Source organism: Excalfactoria chinensis, chromosome 2, assembly GCF_039878825.1.
Source record: "Excalfactoria chinensis isolate bCotChi1 chromosome 2, bCotChi1.hap2, whole genome shotgun sequence".
In the NCBI taxonomy this organism is placed as follows: domain Eukaryota; kingdom Metazoa; phylum Chordata; class Aves; order Galliformes; family Phasianidae; genus Excalfactoria; species Excalfactoria chinensis.
In genome coordinates, this window is record NC_092826.1 from 48,832,664 (window position 1) to 48,848,710 (window position 16,047).

General features: G+C 40.5%; 1 protein-coding gene across 2 annotated transcripts in view; it reads left to right on the top strand.

The window, feature by feature from the left end:
- Window positions 1–16,047, top strand: part of RAB31 (RAB31, member RAS oncogene family) — a 58,340-nt gene that overhangs the window by 32,877 nt on the left and 9,416 nt on the right. For both annotated transcript variants that reach the window (XM_072330053.1, XM_072330054.1), the window contains exons 4-6: window positions 5,605–5,676; window positions 6,434–6,540; window positions 10,833–10,942. In XM_072330053.1, coding sequence (XP_072186154.1) covers window positions 5,605–5,676; window positions 6,434–6,540; window positions 10,833–10,942 — 289 coding nt within the window. The remainder of the gene's footprint in view (window positions 1–5,604; window positions 5,677–6,433; window positions 6,541–10,832; window positions 10,943–16,047) is intronic.

The following is a 16,047-nucleotide window of genomic DNA, read 5'->3' on the forward strand; positions in this document are numbered from 1 at the left end:
CATTGCCTTTGCTTCTCTCCATACCTGGGATTTTCTGTTTCTTGGCAGATACTGCCTTGAAGATTATTTTAAAAAAAGCATTAAATGCCTATAAATACCTATAGATGTGTGCTGTTAACAGTGCACAAAGTGCTGCAATGGGCTCATGCACCACGCATTGAGAGCAGCCAGGGAAACGGGGTCTTGGCCAATCAGTTGCCTGTATGTAATTAGAATCAAAGAGCAGCATGGGAATGAAATATAGTCAAACGATTGTAGTAGTTTTGTGCTGATATGTACCTGCAGATGCTCGAAAAGAGCATGTGGGAAATACATTCCAAATTCAGCCCTTAATGTTGAGGTATGCAGTACCTGTAGAGCTCTGGTTCATCATGTGCTTTTCATCTTTACCCTTACGGCTATGCAGGTGGGCAAAACTATAATCCTTTTACAGCAAGAGCAAATGATGCTCTTTGCGGTGCAGGATGCAAACCAGAGGAGAGGCTGAGTGTTCTGTTGTTGTTTTTATTTGTGGAGTTTGGAGGAGGCAGCCTAGTGTGGCGGTGAGCCAACATTGGGATGTAGCGCTCCAGGATGATGCAAAGAGTTGCAGACGTGAATTATTGCTCCTTGGTGTTTCTGGCAGGCTGAGCGAAGCCAAGCTGTCTTCAGCAGGATTTGTCAGCCTTGTTATAAATAGGCAGGAACAGTGGATTTTTTTTCTTTTTTTTTTTTCTTCTTAAATTCATTTGGCCTCTCTTTCTAAACCAATGTTACACAAGACATGGTTAAGAGACTTTCACTGCCACAGCTTGGGTGTGATTTATGCTGTGCTCCCTTCATAATTTTTCTTCTAAGTATTCCAATATAGATACTTTGTGGCTTTTTCTTCTTCCCCATTCTGTGCAGTTAGTACAGCGGAAATGTAAAAAGCGTTTCCTAAAACCAAATATGCCTCTCTCCACAGTGAGATATACAGGAAATACAAAGCAGAAGGGCTTTCGTGGAGAAAGCTGCCAAGCTTTTAACTAGGTGATGAATTCTTTAATACCTTCTTGCCTCCATTTTCTGCCCTTTGCAAGGACTTCAGTGAGACGGCCAGATCTAGGGTTGCAAAATCTCCCCAAACTCCTGGAATTTGGTTGTGCTGAACTTGCATTTGTATCGCTTAATGTTGAATTCCTGGTGTGGTGCAAGGCTGTGCAGCTATGGAGGTTGTGCTCTCTGTAGTCAGATGGTGAGAGAAAAAGGGGACCTGATTGCAGAGGAAGTTTCGTAACACATGCTTGGCCTCATAGCTTCTTCCTTACAGAGGGAAGATGGTGAACCACAAGTTGTGGAGGGAATGCATTGGTGGAGAACAGTGTGAATACAAAGGTACTTTGATACCAGCTGAGCTTCTCACTAATATTTGTGTGACTTGCTGTAAGGGGAAGAGTCATAAAGACTGCCCAAAACTACTCAAGTTATGAATCTTGTTCTTTGGGATGTCTGTGGTAAAATAGGTTCCTCACTTAGATATTGAACGGCCCATGTTTCCTGGTTATAGCTGTTGAATTGGAACATGCCCCTACAATATGACTGTTGTATGAGCTGCATTAGTGACGTCAGCCTTGTAAGTTCTTACCAAACCCTAGGAAGGCTTTTCAAGCTACTGTGTGACAAATTGGTATTCCCTGTGTGCTATCTTGGCACTCTGGTGCAAACTGGCAATGTTTTTGTGGTTGCTAAATGATAGGTAAAGGACTTCTGAATTTCCCTATTGGGTGAGGTACTGAGGATGGTTTATGCATTATAAAGACAGGAGGTATTCCCAGTGCCCAGAAGGGACACTGGCATTCGAACCTATATTCCTCACATACCTCATCTTTGGACCAGAAGGGCCTGGTTTAGTGGGCTGGCAAAGCAGAAGACTGCTCAGTATTGATCTTTCAGGTAAAGGGAAGTGTCGATGCTCAGATTTTAGTCATTTGAGGTAGGTATTCAGAATTTGAGTAGTTGCAGCCCTCAGCTTTCAGGTAGCTCTTCTTGAGAGGCAAAGTTGTTCTCATTCCAAATCCTGAACTGCTCCTGTTTCTCTTAATTTTCTTGGGAATTTCTGGATACAGAAATACCGAGCTATAAAATCAAGGTTATAGACACCGTAATTTTCTAATGTGGAAGCTGGTCTCATGAGATTTAATTTTGTGGGTTGCTTTTTATTTTTTGCATGACACTTGTTTTGGGGCTTCTGTCCCACATTTGGTCCTCAGCAGGTAAGAAATGTGCACATTAGTATTTTGTATCTCTTTAATTAATTTTGCGTGACTTTTTTTTTTCTCTCCAGGTAATTAGGCCAGGAAAACATTTAAGATGACTTTGCTTTTGGGCAGTGAAACTAAAAAAAGAGAGGGTGGCAGGGAGGCATTCAATGGGCCTAGTTCTTTGCTTTGTATTTTTACGGCTTTGTTTGTAACCTTTGAAAATCCATGCTGATAAAACATGTTTGTTAAGAGAATCTTTTATTAGTCGATCAAAATGATTCCCAGTTACAAATTTTTCAGTGCCTGCTGATTTATTCACTGCTGCAGATATAATTTTTCTTTTTTTATTGAGAACAACAGTGATGTGTTATGACTGGGACATAATATATCATGATACTTGTTATTAGACTATATGGAAGTAATCATGAAGAGGATATAATTTTTGTTCTATTTGATAGGCAATCTGAACTGTAATAACTGATGGTAGCTGTTTCTAGTGTACTTTGTTGTTTTGTTTTCCTCACAGACTTTAGGAAATTACATTAAGAAATACTGATTTTTGACACTTTTTGCAGTGTAAAATATGAGTTCCTGAGTTTATCCAAATAGGAATATGAACTTATCCTAGATTAAATTGATTGTAATGTTAAAAAAACAAACAAACACCTGTCCAAATATAGATGATGTATTTTCTCTTCTTAAAATTCCTTATAGCTAAATTATTACCATAAAATAATGAAAGAGGAAATCACTGTCCTACCAGCTGAGCAAGTAAATAGATTTTCAGCATTGTAGGGGCAGGGAAGTCGCACCTTCTTTACCAACAACTATACTGAACCTCAGGGCCTTTCATAGGCAGTTGCCTTTCTGAAGTCCCATGCTGTTATCTTGCCCACCCTCTTTGCAAGCTTGTTGGAGTATTTGAACAGATTAGTTTGTCTTAAACAGCAGAGGAACTGCATTCCTTCTGTGTGCTACACCTCTGCGTGCCAGTTTCTGTTTCTTGACACAAGGAAGGGCTCAGCTGACTTAATCTGGTCTTGCTGCTACTGGAATTCAACATGCTGTTAAGTGATTAATTAATCTCCCAAAATGTTTCAAAATAGGTTTTTCTTGTTTCTACTTTTTACCTTCTCATTGTATTAGGGTCATGGGTTAGTAGGCATGGTGATAATGGGTCAGTGGTTGGACTAAATGATCTTAGTGTTTTTTTTCCAATCTTCATATGATCCTATGATTATGGGGGGGGGGGGGAGAGTAAATATGATTATGAGAGTAGACTATACCCACAGATAGGTGTACACAAAGCAGTTTTACAAGCATAGAGCTACTTGAGTGTGACCTAAACCAGTGTCTATCTGGTGTTCAGTGGTCCTGTCCTTCCTCTTTTTTTCTCTGCCATGCTTTTCTACCCCTTCCTTTTGGCTCAGCCTGGTGTTTACCTAACATACAACAAACTGGTTTAGGAACCCAGATAAAACTTAATCCTAATAAAACCATTGCTAGGTTGCATCCTGGTTCCATTTAAAATGTGCTTGTCCAGAATCCAGTGAAAGATGCATGCTTTTCTGAGTGTTTTTTTAAGTTTCTGGGGCTAACACTGGTAATATTCTTCAGTGAAACAGCTGTTATGAGAAGTGTTCTTGTCACCTGTTCAAAAGTGGGCTGAAATTCCCAAGAAGTTGTGCAGCTTCCCAGTGTGTGCCTTCTGGGCCAGAGCTGAAGGAATCTGAAGCATGGGATCTTAACTGCCTGGCTCCTGCGAAGTGTGATTCCTGCTCTCTAAAAGCCATTTATGAATACCTTATCACCTACATATGAAACCATATCTGCTTGTGTTGGAAATAAGTCTTTTTTTTTTTTCCTCCAGAAGTTTACAGGCTGGGATGGGCATGTATGTGCAGTGGAAGATGGGATTTAACTTCTATAGTTAAGCTCCCTAATTTTCAGGGAACTTCAGTACGACCCACTGGAGATTTCTGTAGTGATCTGGAGGTATAAAAAGTCTGGAAAGCACCTGCTGCATTAAGTTTGTAAGGATTGATGCTACAGTCTAAAAGCCCAGTGGATGGGCATCTACCCAACTCCCTCAGGATCTTGGCTGATCCTCTCCTTCAGACCTGGCTTCTTGATGGATTCCTCTCTTCTTTCCTAAGCCCCCTTTCCTGCTTGTTTCTCTTATTAATGAATGATTCCACCTGCATTGCTCTCCAATGCATTTCAGCCCTTGGCCATCTGTCACACTGTGCTCGCATCCTTTCTCTTGTTAAGGGAAGGCACTGACCTTGGGCTGGGAGCTTACACACTGCCAAATGGCCTTGTCTCAGATTCTTACAAATAACTTGCTTTTTCTGTTGTGTGTGAAACAGCATGAAACATGGAGCCTGTGTTCCTTGGCTGCGTAAGTTTAAGTGCTCAGCCTGGAGCTACAGTTTTAAGGTGTTTGTGGTGTAGCAGATGGATCTGTGCAAAGGCACTGTGCACTGGAAGGCTGAACCTGCCCTAATAACACAGCTGATTTAGGATCTGGCTTCGGTTACTGGCTGTGGTTTTGTATGCAGCTTCTACAGATCCCTTTCTTTACATAGAAAAATCTTCAATATGGCTCTGTGAGCCTAAGCGTGTTTTCTGAGACAGCTTATTTTTACTTTACTTAAGAATAGTTTTTGGTGAATCAGCAGTAAAACTTCCTGACTTCCTTTCTCTGTGTAATTATAAGCTGGAATTCTAGATCAGCTGCTTAGCCATGGTCAATTATGAAAATTACACTGTTCATCGGCAAGCTGTTGGGACAGTAATATTTATTGCTTACTGTTTGTGAAAGGATGTCTGACTTGAAACAAAAAGCTGAGGAGTAACGTCAGCTTCAAATGGAAGAACCCATGTTTTTCACTGTGTTACAGTATGGGATAACTAAGCGTGGCTGGTGCTCATAGTTTTCTAACAAGTCATTTATCTGATTTTGCAGTGTTATTGTAAACCTTAACCCCAAGCTGAATTCAGTCTGTTAAATCTTGAGAGCAAAGCACTGGGCTTTGTCAGTATGCAGCATGTGCGTGCTGGTAGGTGAGGCCTGTAAGAAGTAGGGGATCTTCACGTCAAAGCTTCTGTGCACTACTGGAAAAGATGCACAGAGCCTATAGTGCTGTTCACATAAATCCAGCAGGATGACGAGCAGCAGGAGGAAAAGGAGGACTGACTCATTAATTTGGTGGGATTTAAGGAAAATTAGACTGGCAACTGCTACAGAGGCCTGGACTGTAGTGGATGAAAGTCCATAGTCCAGCCATGATGTCTTTGTGACTTGACAAAGTGTGGTTATTCTGATTTATTCATGGTGTTTTATTCATTCCTTTTTTTTTGGGGGGGTATGTTTTAACAGTTTCATTCCTTGGCTCCAATGTACTACAGAGGTTCAGCAGCGGCTGTGATAGTTTATGATATCACCAAACAGGTAAGACTTCTGGCACAATATTTGCCTAGGCGGGGAAATGGTTTTAAATATACTTAGAATCTCACTTTAGAATTTCAGTAATAATTTCAAACATGTATTGAAATTAATGTTTCCAGGAACAAAAGTGATTTTAATGCATTTAGTTCATTAGAGTGTTGAAATAAGAAAACGTGAGAGATGGGTGGAATCAGAAAGTGAATTTTGTACTTGGAGGGGGGGAAAAAAAACCCAAACATATAAATTGTCACCTGTCTCTTAGGATTACTGGTGAGTAAACTGGGGTCTACCAGGCCACATGTTTGGAAATGTAGAGGTGTGGGTGGCTGAAGGGTGGAAAGGGGTCTCTGAAAGCTTTCCTGGACAGTACTGAAAATGTGACAGTGATTGAGACGAGCTAAGGCAGAAGTGGAAATGAGACAAATGAAGCTTACATTAAAAATGAAGGAAATCAGATCCTAAACAAACTTAAGAGAAGATCTGTGTCAGTTTCTTCATCAGTGAGTATTTAAGAAAAACATTCAGTACTGCTTGGGGGGGTGGGAGGTAGAAAAAGAACAGATTCAAGCGAGAATTAATTTGGAGCAATGTTATGACCTGAAGTTTGAAAAGCATACTATCTAGATCCGGCAGTCTTTTTTTGCCTTATTACCTATGAAATTATTGCATTAATACTGCCAAAGCTGTATTCCTCTCTCTTGAGAAGGAGATTAGTAAATACATTAATGGCAACTAGGCTTTTATTATTTCTTTGACCTAGGATTCATTTCATACTTTGAAGAAATGGGTGAAAGAACTAAAAGAACATGGTCCAGAAAACATTGTAATGGCCATCGCTGGAAACAAATGTGATCTTTCTGATATCAGGTAATGCATCCATTTTTGCTCTTGCTTTGATTATAGTGACTTTGATTGCAGTAGCGTATCATCTTGGTCAACTGTATCAAGTCTTTTCCTGAAAACACCAGTGTTCCTACAAACGTGGAACCTCACCAGAAGCAGCTCAGCTTGAATATGCACTTTAACTCCTTGTTTACTGCCCTTCTTCTGTATTTGTGGAATCTACACCCTCTAGCTGCTGAATCACTGGAGTGAAAACATATCAAGGATAATAAGTTTAGAGGTCACCACATACGGCACTAATTGCAAAGGCATCCACAGCCACTCAGTCCCTCCCTTTTGGTAGCAATTGCCATGGCAGTAAGCTTTAAAATGTGTTCATCTCAAAGCAGGATGGTGTAGGAACATGAGGAAAAACTTGCATTGCAGAAATGTTGTAAGAATACTGTGGTTCCTTGTAGAGTGACTGATTTATTTTTTTTCCCCCCAAGTTTTTCTCAGCTGATCACCTAATTTGTGGCCTGTCTGGCCACTGTGGTTCTTCCACGTGCAAAATGTCTTGATGCTTGCTTAGTGCTCATTGTCCTCAATGAACTAATGTTTCTTATTCATTTTGGAGAGATATATATTCCCCCGCCCACCACCACCATAATTATGACAATGTCAGAGTATTTTTAAATTTGTTGTTTTCTTCTGTATTCCCTGTCGTTCTCTCTTTCAAAAATGGCCCGGTGATGCCCATTTTAAAAGATTTTGGATAGACATTGAGGGATACTTTCAGGTTTTCCAGAACTCTGATATCTGCCATCCATGCAGCTGTATTTATTCTCTGGCTGTTTTGTCTTAGAAGTGTCTTCAGTAAAAGTGACCATAGGTGAAATGTGTCACCAACTCATCACGTTGTATTTCTGCTCATTGGAGATATGTCTTTGGGCACAGAGAATTTTAAAATGAGAAACAGCTGATTTGCAGACAAACACAAATAGAAACAGAAGAAGACTGGCTGACCAGATTCCAGCTCATTTTCTTTTGATGTCTCTGTGGCTGTAGGAGACAATATAAGGAGGGACAAATGGGAGCAATAAGAAATTATTCTTTTCCTCTGGCAGAAGGCTGGTGCTGTTTCTCATAATTATTGACCACATTACCTCATTTAGAGCCTAAAAACTGTGTGTGATCTGCCAGATGGATTTGGGTCATTCAGGAGCAGTGCTGCTTTTCTCAGTGTTGTTAATAGGTTATCAGCAGTTCTTGGCATGCAACTAAAGTAAATTTCTTCCCCCACACTGAAGGATTTTCTATTGCTAGACAAATAATTTTATTAGTATAAATCTCTATCCTTGTTATAATTACTGTTAAGTATAGTACTGTTCAATATTTGGTATGCTTTTAAGTAATAATAATCTTCCTTCTGATGGGTCATGGAAAAAATTTCAAAGATGAGAGCTGAGAACAGAATAAAATGTTGCAGGAGCTGAAAATACCTTTTGAGTGTTACAAAAGTCAGTAGTTATAACAGTAGTGTTTAATTCTGTAAAAAATATGGTGCACCTTCCTAACAAATTGTACTCATGGGAAAGTTCTGGGTCCTTACTTAGGGAATTCAGCTGAATTATCCTGCTTTGGCTTTCACTCTGCCTATCTGGAATACTTTCTTACTTAGTAGCTATTTAGGATAACTTGATGAGAATTGAATCAACAGAATGTGTTGGTGAGAGAATAAGGTAAAATAATTGACATCTTTCAAAATAAATATTCCTAGGAATTTCCCTCTAGATCCGGAACAGCGCTTCATTAACACTACACGGATGGTTCTTGTCTTCTTCACCTCAGTTTAATTGTGTTCATCAATAGTTTAGAATTTGAGCATTTGTGCATTTTCTTTCAGATGAAGTAGAATTGCAACCCTAGTGACATCCAGGCTGTGATAACTCTGCTTATTGTATGCAGCAGTTCCAGCATGGGGTGGCATGCTTACTGCCTGTGTCCATAGACATTTATACGCATGCTTTAGAAATGTCATCGCAGAATCATAGAGTAACCAAGGTTGGAAAAGACCTGTAAGATCATCCAGTCCAACTGTCTGCCTATCACCAGTAGTTCTGTGTGAACCACATCCCTCAACACGACGTCCAAATGTTCCTTGAACACCTCCAGGTTTCCACCGCCTCCCTGGGCAGCCCATTCCACTGCCTGACCACTCTTTTGGGAAAGTAGTGTTTCCTAACATCCAGTCTGAAGAGAGGGATAACAAGTTTTGCAGCACTTCCTTGCTGCTGTTTTAATTTTTTTCCTGGAATTCTTAAGTTTGCTTTCTCATCCAAATTACGAGACTGTGTTCTATGACTCTACACTCTGAAATTCTGCCTTTGTTGTGGTTAAATCCCTTTTGCGTTTCCATGGCCTTCCACAGGTATTGTACCTTTCGTAATAAAGGCTAAGCTGCCACTTCAGAATTAATGAGGGGAATGCTGCCTTCCCTTCCCTGTGCCCTCTGCAATAGAAAGTCGAATAATAAAAAGTGAGTCGTGGAAGCAAACTCTGGATCCAGATACTCTTATTGAAGTTTAACTTCTTTTGAAACCATTTGTAATAAATCAGGCAATTATTCTGCCTCTGTCTTTTCCATGAGTAGTAGATCTGAATTATTTAAAATAATATACCCCTCTAAACTAAGAAATTACATTGCTGCATTCCCATGTAGGTACCTTCTGTTAAGGACTGAGGCGCTCATTCTAGGAAGAAATTGCACCAGGAGTCTCTGGATTAATACACTGCTGTGGTGTGGTGAAGTTGTTGAAGCAAACTGGGCGTGCAGCAGGCAACAGTAAAGCCACACAAAACACACAACGTTTGACATACAGAACTACTGGAAGAAAAATAATACTGTCAGCCTGGTGTTTCAGCATGCGTTCATGTGTCAGCATTCACTTTCTGAGCTGTTGCTCAAAGATAGGGAGAGCAGCGGTTGCAGACAATAAAGGACACAGTAAGAATCAGCTTTGCCAGCTGGCTCAAGCAGATGCAGCATCAGCCTGGAGTTTGCTGTGTGTCTGAAGCAAAGTGAACTGCATTTACTGACTCTTCACATATTAAGTGATGGCTGCAAAATAAGGACGTTGCATCAGTGATGTTTATGATGGTGCCACTTTGGTGACATGGCACAGATTGGTTTCTTTCCCATCAGCATACTCTATTCTTAAGTAATTCTTGACAATGCATCTGAAATCAGTGGCTTTCATATTTCTTTCAACGTCCACATTACTTTCTTACACATTTCAGACTTGTTTTCTTTCATAGCTATTACTGTTTTCTTTCATAGCAGCCATACACTATGTTGTCTGAGTGCTCAGTGAGGACAGTGCTGCTTGCTGCCTGTTTTATCAGGGTTGTAGGTCATTCTCTAGTGTTCAGTACTTATCAAGGTCAAGTTTAAAGGACGAACAAGTGTGATTGCCATTCAAATTAACTCACTTTTTTCCAGGCATGAATTCAACAGCAAGTCAGCAAATCTGCAAGTCAGTCATTGGTGGAATTCTGACATTTTAAGTTTGATTAACTGACAAAACAAGAAGCAGATGACACTTCCTTGGCAGGGAAAAAGAAGATAGTAATGTTTTTCTGACTAAGGCATGTTTTGAGATTTCAGTGCTTCACTGCAGGAACCTTCAAGCTTATTTAACATATGGATTGTAGTGGACTGATAGCGTTCAGTTGCAGTGCTTCTTAAGTGTGTTTCTGTTGGGGAAAGTTCAGGTAGGCAGACATCTCTGACAACCTGAGATGCGAGTCAAAATCACGTCAAATATGTTTGAGAAATTAAAAAGAGCATGAAAGTGAAGCTATTTCGGAAGATGATGGGGAATAACTGTGCCTGGAGATGTCTGATGCGATTTAACCCATTGTTCTGATGTGGTGGTCTTGTTTGTGAGTGCTTGTCTCTCAGTGCTATGATATTTTGAGAGGAATTGAGTGTGTGATCAAAATGGTTAATTTGAACAAAAATTTGAATGAGGATCTGATTAGCTTCCTAGGATTACTACATGATGCGCTCAGGAAAAAAAAAGCCAGCAAGACTCTTTGATACAAATTATTTTCTGAAGTCCACAAAGGCCTTTCATACCTCGGATTTAGCTATCTTGATTTATTTAGTTGTTACCAGTGTGGGCCAAGGTGAAAGCAGAAACCGTTGTTTGTTGACACATTCATTCTGAGATAAACATTTGAGCAATTGCAAGTTGGAAACTAATTTTTTACAAATTATTTTTTTATAAATTGCTTTTGTCTATTTTTTTTAATTATTTTTTTATTTTTTTTAGGGAGGTACCTATGAAGGATGCCAAAGAATATGCAGAATCTATAGGTGCGATTGTTGTTGAAACCAGTGCAAAGAATGCTGTTAACATTGAAGAACTCTTTCAAGGAATAAGTAAGTAAATTAACTTGCAAACAAAACGTATGTATTGATTTGTTTTTAGCAGTAATTGTTTAGAGGGCTTCTGAAAATAGTTGCCTGTTTTGAGTCTAAAAGATTATTTACCACAGATAGCAAGAAATGCACTGGGCCAGTAGCATGACTGCTGTTTATACAGTTGTAAACTAAGGGTGACTTTGAATATTCTAGAGCAAAACATAGTAGGTATAGTAGATACAGGGCAAGCCTATTCCTTTTAAAATCTGTGTCTGAATCCTGAACTGGGATCATATCTTCTGTTTCAGACCAAGTCTGCTGTAGAGGAGATAATGTTGATCTTATCATGATGTTGATAAAAGCTTAAGCGTTAAAAAAAAATGTGCCTGGAAAGCTACGATAAGTAGAAAATAGTCATTGCAGTGGAATCTGTTTAAAAATGGTATTTTCTCTCCAGATCTTTTGAACAAGATGAAACTGACATTCCTTGCAAGGATCAGAAAAATGTTTTTGTTCTAGGTATTCTACTTCTGATCTCTGTCTGGAAGTGGGATAGAATCACAGGACCTCATGGGTTGGAAGGGACCTTGGAAGACCTTCAGTCCATTGTCTTGCTCAGAGCAGGCTTGCTAATGAATTCAGACCAGATTGCTAGGATCTTTTTTCTGCTGGGCCCAAGAACAGGGGTTCCAAAGCCTCTCCAAACAGCTGAGCACTTAAATAGTCTTCCCAGTAGCATGCCCTCCTTTCCCCTCTCAACTCCATATCAAGTCAGAACCTTCCCTGGTTCAATTCATGGCTACTGCCACACCAGTCTGTCAACATTTTTCTTGAATGGTGGTACTTCAAACTGGATGTGTTACTTAATGGGCATTACACTATCTAGAAGGTGCTAACTGCTTGATGTGATCCATTGGCTTGACTGTTGTTGGTATGGCTCAGGATGCTGTTGGCCATTTTTGCTGCTAGGGTGCAGTGCTGGCTTGCATTCAACATACTGACTGCCCTCAAGTCCTTTTTGGAAGAACATTTCCCTGGGCAGCCAGCCAGTCCCTAACCTATCTTGTAGCCAGGGGCTCTTCCTCTCCACGTGCAGGACTGGCATTTGTCGTTTCTGAATCACTTAAAACTCCTGTTAGCCCACTCCTCCCTCCAGCCTAACACCCTCTGAGCAGCAGCCCTGCCCTTGAGTGTATTCACTGCACTTCTGAGCTCAGTATCATTTGCAGGCTTGAAGTGCATGCATATATATATATATATATATATATATTTCCTTCAGGCTGCTGGTAAAATGTTGTACTAGATACCTGAATTGCTCCACTTGAAAATGGCTTATGGGTAGATGTTGTTAAGCAGCAACCTTCAAGTCTGATGACTGTTCATACAGCTGCCTGTCTGGGCTATAACATCCCAACCTGGCTGTATTGGCACGCTGTAGGATAAAACATTTAAAGCCTTGCTGAAGTCAAGACAGATGGCATCTAATGCTCCCCTCAGTCATAATCAGCTTGCGTTATCTACTGTGTTTTGCCAGAGACACAGCCCACTCAAGTATTGCTTTGTTTGTGGGGGTTGTATTTGAAGCAGTTATCGAGAACTGATATTCCTAGAGTACACTACCTTTCTCTTACGTCCTAAAACGTGTGGATTTGTAACATGGTTGTCTGGAGGAAGCAGTTCTTCCTTGAGATAGTCTACTTGATTGCCTGTGTCTGATAGTTGTGAGTATTCTAACGGAGGAATTCATCCTTGCCACATAATTAGCTAATTAGTATCCGTCTTTGATAGGCAGCACTGCATCTGGCAGCATGCACTGCCCCTAATAATGGATATATTAGATGAGGAAAATCAGCTAAATTGAATTTTGTATGAACTAGATAAGCAGGCAAGTGCACTTAATACCACAGGCAATTATTTCTATATATAGAAATATTAGGTCTCGGTGAATGTACTCATGACCTTATCAAGTGCTCAAAGGAGAGAAAGGAAAGATTTAGTAGTATGTGTTTACAGAAATGCAGTGAAAACCACGTGAAAAGTACTTAACTAGCCAGAGAATGGCTTACTGTAATAAAGACTGGGAAAAGGTTATGGGTAGTTTTCTGGTGTCTTATACCATGTCAACATTTAAGGCTTCAGTGAGCATGCTGCAGCTTCCAAAAAAATCTCACTTTGGCCCAAAAATTGCACGTCAGCGTTTCTCTTTCCTGTATATAAAGTTTCCCAGTGGCCACATTTCCGACCCTGCTGACATTTTTATTCATGTAGTGTTGTACAGGTTGTACTTTAGTTCTGTTTTCATGTTATCCGGGAGCTTGTGCCTTTCTCACTGCCTTTCTACAGAAGGTCAGGGTGCAGCTTCCCAGCCTCTTGGCGAAGAGGCAGTGATACTTACAGTGGCTTTTGTAGGTAGGCTCTTCCTATGTATTGCCTGTTTTGCAGCCTAGATTTAAGAGGAGACTCCATTGTGTGTGGAGAGCTCCTCCATTTAGAGATCTTGAAACAGTTGCAGAGCACAGAAAGAGTGGACTACAGCATAATGTTTTATCTAAAAAGTTACCTCCTGTTAGCTTCTGCTTTTATTTGCCAAGGATTTGGGGGGCTGGACTCCATGATCTCTAGAGGTCCCTTCCAACCCCAGAATTCAGTGATTCTGTGATATTCTAATCATTTCTCCCTCCTAGAGTGGCTGACAGCTGTCTCTTTTCTGGGGAAAAAGGTGTGAATGGGGCAAAATAGTATAAAGGGGAAAAAATTACGTAATAGAATTGTTAAGGTTGGAAAACATCACTAGGATCATCTAGTCCAAGGTAATGATATAGAGAAGGTGGCAAATAAAATGAAAACTGGCTAGTTTTGTTGGCAACCAGATCAATCTTGACAAAAAAGTAGAGATCACTTAATTTCTGAAGTTATTGTATTGGTTATTATTATTTTGTTTCTTAATATATCTCTTAGGATTTGAGGATTCGCTACCTTTGAGGTATGTCTTAGTGACACAGCTTCAATGCAAATGCATTGTCTTTAATTCTTCCTGAGAAAACTCGGGATGTGAAAAGCTAGAATGCATAAAAGTTCTTGATTTTTGACAACTGGGACAGCCTGCCAGGACAGGGACTTTGCAGGCAGTCTACTTGGGCAAATAAAGCTGGGTGTACAGATTAAGGAAAGTCAGCAAAGCCAATGTCCTCTGTGCTAGAGACTTTTACTGAACTGCATGACAGGGTGCAGCTCTGGGCTGTGTTGTAACTCTGATTTCCAGCAGCAAGCCAGGCAACTTAACCTGATCGTGTTTAGGAGCTCCTGGCTGAAGGCTTGCTGTGGTTGTAAAATGTCATGCGGCTGCTTGTTTCTCTGTAAACAAGAAAAGAATGTCATTACTACAGCCGTATGTATGTACCCTGCTTCGGATAGATTTTTTTCAAACGTCTCTTTGAAAGGTTCTTGACATCAAAAAGGCTTGAGATGTAGTGTTTTTGGGTTTGGGTTTGGTTTTTTTCCCCATGCATTCCTGTAGTTCTGTTGGTTTTGTTACTTTGGTTGCATAGGCACTTACCTATTAATAAATGTTGCTAGTCTTTTTTGTTCCCTACCTTAGGAGAATTGTAGCCCCATCAGCTTCTGGTTGCTCATCACTGGTACAGACTCTAACAACAGCAAAAATGCCAGGAACGTGTTAAAAAATGTTGGTCAAGTTGTGATTGTGCGTTGAGTCATGCCAGGTCTGTGTTCTTTCTTCTATGCGTGGGGTTTTAGTACTCTGACCGCTGATAGTGCCTGTGAAGGCAGTTTACGCATCTGGTTTTAAATGACTAAACAAGCTTCCCCAGGTGTACTGTAATTTAGTAGCAATCACGCCCTCCTAATTCTCAGACACCCGCTCATTTAACAAATAAAATAAGCCTCAGTTACATTATTTGAGTCTCGTACATGCGTAGCTGTTTCACTTTGGTGTGTGCATATTGCCTGTTATCTGAGCACAGAGGGTGCCCTAGATAGGAAGCTGAAGATTGCATAAAGTCATCCTCTGTGTGTGGTGGAACTGAGGCCGTGCCTTCTGGGTTAACAGCCCTCTGCCTCCGCAGGTCCAAAGGTAAGCAGGTACGGGGCAATAGGCTGCTGGAGAATGCCTACCAAATGAAATGTGTAATAAACATGCACTTAGACAACAAGTCAATGCTGAATGCACGTTGTTTCTTGAAGTCTGGCAAATACAGGGGGCTGCTGTGCTGACAGAGGGACTGAGGTTGAAGTATTTCTGCATTTTCTGTGAAGGGCAAGAAAGGTGTTGAGGAATGATAATCAGAATTGCTTTGCAGAGAGCTTGTGAAGAGCTGTTACAGCATTTGGCCTTACTGATGCTACAGCCAAGAGAATGAGGCAGGCTCGTGTTTAACAATCTGTATAAGAAAGCTTTTTCTAGACTAGGCTTGCTAATTAGAGCAGGGAGTTTCTGTCTCCAGATACAAGCTTTCATGTGGTAAATGCTCAGTTACAAATACATTAAGCTATTGACTTTCTGATGCCTTGCCAGCAGCAGGTATACTGAATCTTTAATGTAACCCAAATATTCATTTCCTAGAAGTACTGGGAGATGAAAACCAAAACAAAAAAACTTCCAGGATTTACAGTTTATCCAGTTATCTATTCAACAAACTGCAGAGGAGTGTGTGAAATGTCTGTCTGTGGGACAGCGTGGATTCCCTTCAGCAGACACTCGATGTTTGCCCTGAACTCAGATGGCATTGCCATGGATGGAATTGCAGGTGGACAATTGCAGAGCTTCGTGTGGTTTTTGTGCTGTTATCTGCTGATTTGCAGAGATCCGTGAGCTACCTTAGAGAGGTGTCTGTAACAGACGTCTTAAGCAGATCAAGTACTCTTACGCTACAAGGTAATTCATGTATCCCTTCTGGTATGTGATTTGCTATGAGCCCAACCTCATAACTGAATTTTTTGGGGGGGCTGGGAGTGTTAATGTTTTGAATGAAGTGGAACAGCATTGTCCTAACTTACCTACATTTGAAATTACGGTCTTTATGCTTGCTGTTTTCAAGGATTGTTTTTCATCTTGCTTTCCAATTTTTAATTAGTGAAGCAAAATTTACTCACCTTTGGACTAC